The sequence below is a fragment of the Priapulus caudatus genome, unplaced genomic scaffold, assembly GCF_000485595.1.
Source record: "Priapulus caudatus unplaced genomic scaffold, Priapulus_caudatus-5.0.1 Scaffold490, whole genome shotgun sequence".
In the NCBI taxonomy this organism is placed as follows: domain Eukaryota; kingdom Metazoa; phylum Priapulida; class Priapulimorpha; order Priapulimorphida; family Priapulidae; genus Priapulus; species Priapulus caudatus.
The window spans coordinates 137,332-147,831 of NW_014577551.1; the positions used below are offsets into that span (position 1 = coordinate 137,332).

The window sequence follows — 10,500 nt, forward strand, 5'->3', positions numbered from 1 at the left end:
ACATGTTGTATTGTTCCTATATATCGGATCCTCTAAACTCAGCCAGTCAACGCTACGCATGAGCGCTATATATTGTTACAATGTGAACAAAAAAATTCAAAGTCGGGTTTTTACAGCAAACCAAGCGCGCCTAGTAGCGAACAAAGAATTGGGAGCATTTCTAGCCAGTCTCGACCTAACTGGGTAGTGGGAACCCTCGTGCAATGGGCAGAACTGCTCAATTCAGCGATAAAACGGCTTCCACCTATACCTAGAAAGGACCCGAGCAATGGGGTTGGGAAGAGGGCAGCGAAATCGATAAAGTGCGCCGCTAGGGCGGCGTTTGAGCGCTTCGCGCGGATATCCGGCTGCAGATTGTCCAGGTCGCCCCAAACAAACGTAAACTCACTTTCAACGGTTTGCATTTCATTGTGACCTATCACGGGATGGTTCATAACAAAGAACAAGCTGTGATTGGCTGAGGCACGGGCCGCCATATTGGATCCCCTTCGAATCCGCTTTGCTAGCAGGGTCGTGTTCGGTGGATCGAGATCCGTGGATCCGACCAAACAAACAGTCAGATCCACGGATCTAGTGGATCGAGATCCGTGGATCGAGATCCGTGGATCGAGATCCGTGGATCTGACCAAACAAACACGCCCTTAGCCTACACCTTTTTTTATAGATCCATTCTTTAATTACACCTACAACTATAGAATTTAATAGGGATTTGTGCACTAAATGGGTTTGCATTCTATGTGACATGACATCGTTTTCACACCACCTTGTTTTGCAACTTGAATGCAGCAAATGTGTGTTGTGCCCAACACTTTCTCACAATCACTAAGGCAATTGCCAATTTACGTCTGTAAGGTGCTTCTATGATAACTCTCAGGTGCTCTGCTATTGCATGTAGGCGTGAGATGGGAACATAATGAAGCATTGATTTCCTCGACTCGAATAAATTCTCTCGAAAATAAAGGTGGTGCAGATGATTAAATTATCTGGTACAAATGTCATCACAGATGGCAGCACAGGAGGCCTTTTTGTCATCCCAATGTTTTATGTGATCACATTCTAATTAGAGCATGTAAAAACTTGATTGATGATTTACTTATGATTAGTGCTATCTTGATCAATAGTTGATTGAATTAATTTAAAAGAGCCATGTTGCAATACATTTTATGGAGGCATGCTGTAGGTTTCACAGACCCTGCCTAAATAATGAATAGATGAACATCTGGTATAGGGTTGGAATTTTGTTTAGCACATTGATAGCATTTTGATGCAGTCTTTCCCATCTATAAACACTGAGTGGTTGAATATGTTTCTTATCCCTCGCTCGCTAGGACCTGAAAGAAACTCTGGCAGCCGAATTAGATTTTGAGGAGGAGGCAAGGAATGCAGAGAGGTGTGCGGAAGAACTGAGTCACCTTAAATATGCCTATGTGCCAGTAGTGTTATGGGAGTTGGGCAGCAAAGTAAGCCACAGTACTTGTTAACAGTGGCAGCTACATGTGAATCTGAATTGATATGTATTATAGATTATGAAACATTTACGTTCGATAAATTACATTATGTCAATGAAATAATGTTTTTGAGCTTTTCATATATATAATAAATAAATACTATAGGTATGGTAATAATCTTTAGCAGAGGATGTACAATACAAGTCGAATAATACAGCTTGAGAATTGCCATGATTTGTTTTGTCTTATGTGCTTCCTGATGGTTGAGAACAGCTTGGGAGTTGGACATATGTGTAGAATTATATAAAAATTACCATTTTTAGTAAATCCTATTACCATTCAAAATTTAATTACATTTTAATTTTATTAGAGAGTGCTCACAATGGAGTATATCGAAGGCTGCAAGATAAGTGACGTGGAATGTTTGAAGAAAATGGGGTTCTCTCTGAAGGATGTAAGTGTTACATTTAATTATTAAACAATAGTAAATTATTATTGGTGAACATACTGGATAGAACATTATTAGCTGTTGTGTGTGCGTTAGGATATTATAATAAGCACCAAATACATGTCAGAGTGTCTACATCCCTACAGCTTCTGGGGCCCTAGGCAGGTGCTACACCTCCCTTTCCTGCCTAGACAGAAGTGCATTATTTCGTTCAGCGAGGTACTCCGAAAATTCGATTCCGAATTTGCGCGCCTGTTTACACCAGGGTGATTGTGGCGACCGATTTACGATCGTTTCAGGTGAATGAGAAACTGATCAATATATTTGCTGAGCAGATATTCCACACAGGGTTTGTGCATGCTGATCCTCATCCTGGCAATGGTGAGTGCATGTGTACTGTATAAGTACGACTTTATTAACCCCTATAAGTGTCGTAACACTTACTTCTTTTTTGTAATATTAGTGTTAGATCAAGGTTCAGTGCTTGTAAAGTTAATATACGTGATAACTCTTATCACATAAAGATAAAAATTAAAAGCACAGTCATCGCAAAGTTGTCAACACTGAACAAATTACATGGTTATCCGTGTTAATTATAATTTTCAAACATAAAAGTTCATTTATCAAATAACAACATTTATTTATCAAAAAACATTATCAAATAATAAAAGTTTATTTTATAGTTTGATTTTTTCAAAACGTTATTAAAGGAAATCAGTTACTTAATTTCAAAATACAGATTTTTAACAGAAAACTTGATATTAAAAATTAAGTAATTAAAGGAACAGTAGCCTCTAAGTTCTAGGGTTATTTTCAGCTAATTTAGGTTATAATTGCGCTACATAAAAAGTTTCATGGTTCAATCACCATTAGAAATATTTTTTTTAAATGTTTTAAAACTAACGACTACAGTTTGATTACAACGACGGTGGCGCCACTCAAAGCGCACGATCTGAGAAGTTGCGCAAAACCACTTTCCAGCCAAGGGCTACAGACCGAGGGTATTTCTTATTTATTCATTTAAAAGCAAAAGGATTGTAATATCTTATAAACGACATATAGTTTCAGTTATAATATGGATAAATTTGCCCTAAAATGAATATCGTTTGGTTAAATAGCATTTAGGTATAAATATAATTGCACTTTTGTGATTAGCCCTCGGTCATTTACCTGCAAAATAAAAATGCAAATACGCAACTTTTTCAGGGTGGCAGCACGGTCGCGGGTGTCATGGCGCTGTTCAAATTTCGTAGCGTTGATGTGTAAATAATTAATTAAGTATCTGGTGACAAATACATGTGGGTATAGACGATTTGTTATACAGTAAGTACAGTTGTATGCAGTAAAATCCTAGAGGCTACTGTCCCTTTAAATTAAAAAACCGATGGATTAAAATGAATAAACTCGTGTGTTAAAAAGTGCTTGTTTACCGAGCAGTGCTGGTGAGAAAGGCGGCAGACGACAGCGCGCAGATCGTGCTGCTGGACCACGGCTTGTATGACTACCTCGACCCACACAACCGCATCTCGCTGTGCAAGCTGTGGAAGTCCATCGTGCTCAACGACCACGCGAGCATGAAGACATACGCTGCCGAGTTAGGTGTACAGGGTAAGCCACCTTTTCACTCTCGCCTACAGGGGTCCACCCCTTCTCCCCACTGTATTCATAGTTACGATATCAAGAGAAAAGGCTAATAAGGAAGCATTATGTTATTATAAACTCATTATCTTTACACCTTCACATTTGATGACTCCAAATTTTAGAGGTCGATAATAAAGGATTATTGTATTATTATATTATTATATTTCCTTGTTATCGTACCCCTCATGGTATCAGAGGTGGATGATAAAAAGGTGTTTACATCACTTTTACTTCAAAATTTGGCAATATAAATATCTATCTATAAACAGTTATATTACGATTTTATTATGTGCCTAGTGTAAGAGCAGTCAAAATAAAATGAAACAAGCTGCCTATGCCTTGCTATTATCCATTTATGTTGCTATGAGGAGAACATTATGAAGAAGTATCTATAGCAGACTTCTGATTTTTGAGTTGTGTTTGACATGCTCACTTTAGGTGCTGCCACTTTTTTTCTTCCGTAATATTACTACTACACGTTGGTGACTCTCACTTGTTTTTTCCGGTGATAACACAGCTACGCGTTGGCAACTGCCACTTATTTCCTACGGTAATATCACCACTAGGCGTTGGTGACTCTCACTTGTTTTTTTTGGTAATAACATGACCTCGCATTCAGAACTGCCACTTGTTTTCTTTTGTAATAACACGACTGCGCGTAGGCAATGGCCACTTCCTTTCTGCCCTACTGACATGACTACGCGTTAACGACACTGCCACTTGTTTTCTCGGACGATAACGCGGCCGCGCCGCCGACTATTGCGTTTTCAGAATACTACATGTTTTGCTGCCTGCTGGCTCACAGGCGCCTGTCGTTTCCGCCGGGAGGCCACGCGTTCCTCCCGCGGTCTCGCGAGGCGTTTTTCGCGCTGACCAAGATGGAACGCGGGAGGCTGCGTGAGCAGGGCATGGCAAGCATGATGGGCGTGCTGAAGGGAATGCCTTCCCCTATGATGCTCATTCTCAGGTACCGCGAATTTGCATCCCATCCCAGCCGCGACACGGGTGCCTTGAAACTGCTGCTGCTGCTGCGCACGATTTACGATGGGGGCGATGCCGAGGCGTTGACGTCCTCTTCGGGGTTGATCCGGTCCGTTCCTGTCGTCACTACTTTTGCAGCCTCTTGCCGATGTCGCTTGACCCCCTGACCTTGATTTGCATTGTCATTTTCGTTGTCGCGGTGCGATGTCGGTTGACATTTGTCGACTGAATTACTTCCTGATTTTTTTACCGATAGTGCATCTCCTGGTTGTGACCGTGACCACACGGCAACGCAGCGTTTCCTCGCCTCGAGCCGGTCGCAAACTTCTCGTGTTCTTGCAAAGCCGAGAGTTGATTGCAAACCCTGCTCCTTTTGACCTTTGACCTCCAGTTTTGACCCACCTTCGTCTTTTTGGATCCCCCCAGACGCGTCGATGGTGTGAATGCTGTAGGTGGCGCTGTTTTGATTAGCAGCGCTACTGCTGCCTTTGCAGGTGTAGGTAATGGTAAAAAGCTGTTGCCATCGTGCATTGGTGTAGCATGGTAGCTATCCCATCTATGGCAAACGTCATCCCACATACATTGTGCATGAGCAGTCAAAGTCAAATCCTCACGTGCATGCTCGAGGCGCCCTGCTAAACATGCCCACGCCCATGCGCTATGTATCGGGGGGACCTTTGCCATAAGAGGGATGTATACCATGCTACTCCAGCTGGGGCTCTAAGGCGATGAGATCTAGACGTGTGCCGATCGCTCGTGTAGCGAGTTGTAGTCATGTTAGGTAGATGTGTGTGTGTGTGTGTGTGTGTGTGTGTGTGTGCGCGCGTGCACGTGCGTGTAGCGGAGGCCTGGATCGTTCTTACGCGACGTAGATCCACTGCGTCGCCCCATGTGGGTTCGACGCGCTCATCACTCGACTTCGTGCCACTTGAAGCCGGCAAAATTAGCGACCAACCAACGTCGGCTCGGTCGATCTTACGAGCGACACCGCGCGTGTTTCAGACTATTTCGTGTTTGCGGAGATGCTGATGCAGCGGCCGATCGGTCGCACGTCGCTACGCCTGCCCATCGCTCTCACGGCGGCCGACGTTGCCTACATGCGGCGCATGGCCGCGCGGCAGATGGACGAGATCATGCTGGCGCTGAAAAGCATGCCTCGTTCAATGCTACTAGTCTTCAGGTACTTGTGCATGCGTGCTGACATCTAGTGGAACGTTTCGAGAGTATTTTTTTTGTTTTAAATTTTTGACGTTTTACACTTATGATAATAACTCATTTTGTTTCTTAAGATGTCTTTTTCTGTGTGTCGATTATGTAGGTCGTATCTGTGTGTGCAGGCACCCGCTTCTGTTGGCATGCATGTTGATAATATCTGGCGTGAATAAAAAAAGTGGTTTTAAATAATTGCAAATTAATTGTAAACACATAGTTATTGCAATTAATATTTTGTTATTAACGCGTGTTTAAGCAATATTTTACTATCATACTCGTGGTATAATATAAAGTAGTTAACGTGTCAAATAAAGAGCGCTCAGGCTTTCATTTATATTAATGAAATATTTAAATGAGAAACATGAAATATGAATGATGCCTAGCTGACTGAGGTGCTGTACAATACCCAACTCGTTAGTTGAGGTTCAAGAATAGGGCACAATGTGTCGCATGATAACTTGTCAAATCCTAATGTCCAATGTGTCACGTGTAAATGTGTCATATGTGAATGTGTCACATCTCGATGTGAATGTCTAATGTCCCGTAGTAGCGTTTAGATTTAGAACCCCATGTAGTTTTCTTTAATTTGTATTTGAGTGCGAGTTGTTTAATTTCTAGGACTATTTCATTGTTACAGAGTCATTCTTTCCACTTCCAGCAGCATTTGTTGTAACGAGCGTAGTCAAGTTGTTACGTGTTAACTAAAAGTGTAGTGCTGAAGGTGCCAGCTGGATTAGTCGCAGCTAACCCTCGTTCTTGCTAGTGCTGTATGGTATATAACGTAATGCTTAATTAGTATAATTGTCTATGCTCATTATGTCGATGGTGTCAAGCCCTGATTATGCAGCAGTTTCAAGGTACACCTGCCAGGTTTTATTATAGCTAGTGCCTGTAAGAAGTAGTTAGTAGAAGAGTACGAATTGTTGTACAGTCGCTTAGACTAGAAGAAAAATACTTACTATTGATAAATTATAATTAGCTATAACTGTATATTATATGAGTCTGCATGTATGCGTGCGTGTGTGCGTGTGTGTGTACGTCCGTGTGTACGTGCGTGCGTGCGTGCGTGCGTGCGTGCGTGCGTGCGTGCGTGCATGCAGGTGTTCAGGCTAGATGCAATAATGTAACCTAATATAGTAGCACTGTAAGTAACCCTACATCATCTAGTGCATAGGTGTGCATTAGTGTGTGAGTGAGTGATCATGCCCATGACAGATGGTCTATCACGTTTACAGCAGTTCATTGTTTTAATTACAATATAATATTGTTGCAGAAATATCAACACGATTCGTTCAATCAACAAAGACCATGGTTACCCTGTTGATAGGTACACCGTCATGGCAAAGAGGTACGGTTGGCAGTACCATAACTTCAGGAGTGAATAAAAACATTTGTTTAAAATTTATATTTTTAAATCAGATTTCCAGCTGGTCAAATTGGATAAATAATTTATGGGTTTTTACAAAAATACTTATTTACCCAAAAAATAGAGACCAACACATTTTTGCAGAGTAACTTTGGTGACCATGAACATACTATATATTTTGATTTGGATGTTAACAGTGATACTACTGAACTATTTACACACCAGATGTTATAATTCCTGTTCAATACTAACACTGTTGTCGCATTACATTTTCAGTGCAGTGAGAGGGGAGTTCAATAGAGAGGGCATGACATTGTTGCAGCGTGCTGCCTGCCTGTGGGAAAGAACCAAGTTTGATCTAAGACTAAGGTAAGAATAAACATATGATGAGAAGAACGCGTGAATGCTGTAGCGTAGACGGGAGTGGTTTGTGAAGTGAGATGAAGGAGATCATAGTATCGTTCTGTGATGCATGTACAGTGTAGACCCGTTATAACGCGATGGTTTGGGTCCATAAAATGTTATCGCGAAAAAAACGGGGTCGCACTAAATGGGGGTTATGTATACGTGGCTATATAAGAGCAAAAAAGCGGGTCCGACGACTCATCGCGTTATATCCGAATTCGCATTAAATCGGGGCGCGTAAAATCAGGGTTCCACTGTACCTCTAAGTAGAGTGCGTCTGTGAGTAGAGCTGTGTCCCTGTGTAGAGCACACTGTCTCATCTTTTGAGGATAGTATCATAAACATATCTATACAATATTGAATGTGCAGAATGATACTGAATTAATCTATACAATAATGAACATATTAGGAGTTATGGAATTTTGTTTTGATTGACTCCTGAACATATCCATGCAATATATACAATACGTGTCCATGGAATATTGGATTTTTTTGTTTTTGTAGGTCCGATAGTTGGCGAATTTGGCTTCTCACGACCTACCTGCGACTGCTCACCTTCTTTGGGCGTGCTCCAGACACGAGTGCCATCACTGCTGCCCTGCAATAATGATCGCGAACATAGGACATGATGTTAACTACTATACATGTGTCTTTCCATGTTTGGGACGTTCACTATTCGGAGGGGTTGATACGCACATTACACCTAGTATTTTACTATAAAGAGATTTCTACGAAATGCCTACAGTGGTATAATTAAGTCACGTAGAGAGAGGGGGGGGGGTGTGGGAGTTATAGTATTTATAGCTGGCGTTTATTCCATGGTGCTGTTGTAACATTGCTCGTTATACCATGGCAAAGTTGCACGTTTACGTGTTTTAGGCAATTCAGAATTGTTCCTGCTGCACCGTGACAATGTGGGATGACCAGTTAGCATGCGATGTGGAGGTGGAACATTAATTATATGTATATGCACATACACAGGTGTTAGGGGATATCTAAGGGAGGATATGTGGCATAGATATATCTCTCTTTATATATATATATACACACACACACATATCAGCAGTGGCTAAAAACAATTTTGTGTTTATTCACTCATAGGATATCAAGTGTTGGTTCCGTGCCATGCGCACTGCCCCTGGTTGAATATTTGCCGTTGCCGTTGTTGTTGTTACGTAATTGGCTACCAACATCTCTGCGTGATTATGCATTGTTGGGCATCGTTGTGCATTGTTGCGCATTGTTGCATGGACAGACCTTGTTGTATGATATTAATAATCTAATTAGCGAAATCCGAGTACATGTGTATACTCATTAAAGCAAAACTATGCATGTCTGCACGTTAAAAACAGTGATGGTAAAAAAATATACACGTAAATGAAATGCATGGTAAACATGCGCTCTCGTATCTTGTACGTGTGTGTGTGAAAGTAAACCATGATATATGTATCCCAAAAAAACTGCCTTAGTTATTGACAGTATGTGAAATGCGATAGCGTACGTGTCTTCCTAAAGGGCCGGACACACTAGCCGATTAAATCGGGCGACTAAATCGCCGGTGAAATCGCCTAGTGTGTCCACTCAATCGCATAGAGTCGCCCGATTTAATCGCATAGATCAAAACGTTTTGATATTATCGGGCGATTATTTCAGCCGCCCGATAAAATCGCCTAGTGTGTCTGGGGCCGGCGATAAAATTGCCCGATTGTACAATTCATCAGCCAATCAGAGTTGTTCAATGATACTGACGTAATAGCGATGTTTCATGTTTAGTATGTCATGTTATGTAATAGCGATGCACACACGCACGCACGCACGTGTACGTGCACACGCACGCACACACTCATGCACGCGTGCGCGCGTGCGTGCGTGTGTACGCACACGTGCGTACATGCGTGTGTGTGTGTGCAGGTACACGTTCGTGCGTGCATGAGTGTGTGCGTGCATGTGCACGTACATGGGCGTGCGTGCGTACGTACACGTGCGTGCGTGTGTGTGTGTGCAGGTACACGTTCGTGCGTGCATGAGTGTGTGCGTGCGTGTGCACGTACACATGCGTGCGTGCGTGCGTGCGTACGTACACATGCGTGCGTGCATCAACGCACGCACGCACGATCGTGTACCTGCACACGCGCACACACGCGCGCACGTGGTTAAGTGGTGCATGCACGTGGCGCAAGTAAAGGTGCACGTGGAACAATTTAACGTTTAAAAAAAGTAATATGATTTATGAGCGTCTAAGAAAATGTCATCTAAGCATGAGTCGATGAAAATTCGATGTTTACAATAAAAACTGCACCTTGCACAGTAATATTAAAGGCGCAGCAGCAGCGACCAACGATTACATAGATGTCTATCTGAACGAAGTGAAAGCAAGCGAGGCGCGTGGAGAGGATTACTTCAATTGTAAGCATCTTAATCTGTGAGAATATTCAGGAAACCGCGCGTTGTATACGCGGGTACTTGGCAGAAAAATATATGTCCATTCATCCAACATATAGTTGCGGATTTTATTACATCTCCGGATTATAATAATAAATAATATTATGATTTCTTGGTTTCAAAATAAATATTGTGCGCCAACAGCCAGTCAATGAGACCACACCTATTAATTTCAGGAAATCAGACAATCTAGGAGTTATAAGTATAACTTATAGGTAAAATCCATGTATCTCTCTCTACCTAATTCGGTAGAATGTTCAATAGAACGAAAGGGATGCGCTATATTTTTCAGTGGACCAGCTGCGCATAGTTATACTTTCACTCTTTGGTGCTGGAACGGAGACGACCGCCACCACTATGCGCTGGGCGCTCTTGTTCCTTGTCAAACACCCGGATGTATACAGGAAAGTACAGGCAGAAATTGATGACGTAATTGGACGCGGCCGTCTGCCATCTATGAGTGATAAAGCAAAAATGACATACACGGAAGCCACAATCCTTGAAATCCAACGTTTAGGTTCGTATAGTGGCGCGTAGACGGTGTATGATTTTTCCTA

The 10,500-nt window shown here is 42.1% G+C and overlaps 1 protein-coding gene across 4 annotated transcripts in view; it reads left to right on the forward strand.

Moving 5' to 3' along the window:
• LOC106810967 (uncharacterized aarF domain-containing protein kinase 5-like) overlaps positions 1-9,085 on the forward strand; it is a 22,851-nt gene extending 13,766 nt beyond the window's left edge. The window contains exons 7-14 of one of the 4 annotated variants that reach the window (XM_014814464.1): positions 1,329-1,460; positions 1,819-1,902; positions 2,196-2,277; positions 3,334-3,504; positions 4,309-4,504; positions 7,004-7,078; positions 7,373-7,465; positions 8,006-9,085. In XM_014814464.1, the coding sequence (XP_014669950.1) occupies positions 1,329-1,460; positions 1,819-1,902; positions 2,196-2,277; positions 3,334-3,504; positions 4,309-4,504; positions 7,004-7,078; positions 7,373-7,465; positions 8,006-8,108 (936 nt within the window). In that variant the 3' untranslated portion in view covers positions 8,109-9,085. Of the gene's footprint in view, positions 1-1,328; positions 1,461-1,818; positions 1,903-2,195; positions 2,278-3,333; positions 3,505-4,308; positions 4,505-5,520; positions 5,699-7,003; positions 7,079-7,372; positions 7,466-8,005 lie in introns of those variants that run through there. The other 3 variants (XM_014814465.1, XM_014814466.1, XM_014814467.1) reach the window with 3 other exon arrangements.
• Positions 9,086-10,500: the final 1,415 nt, after the last annotated feature.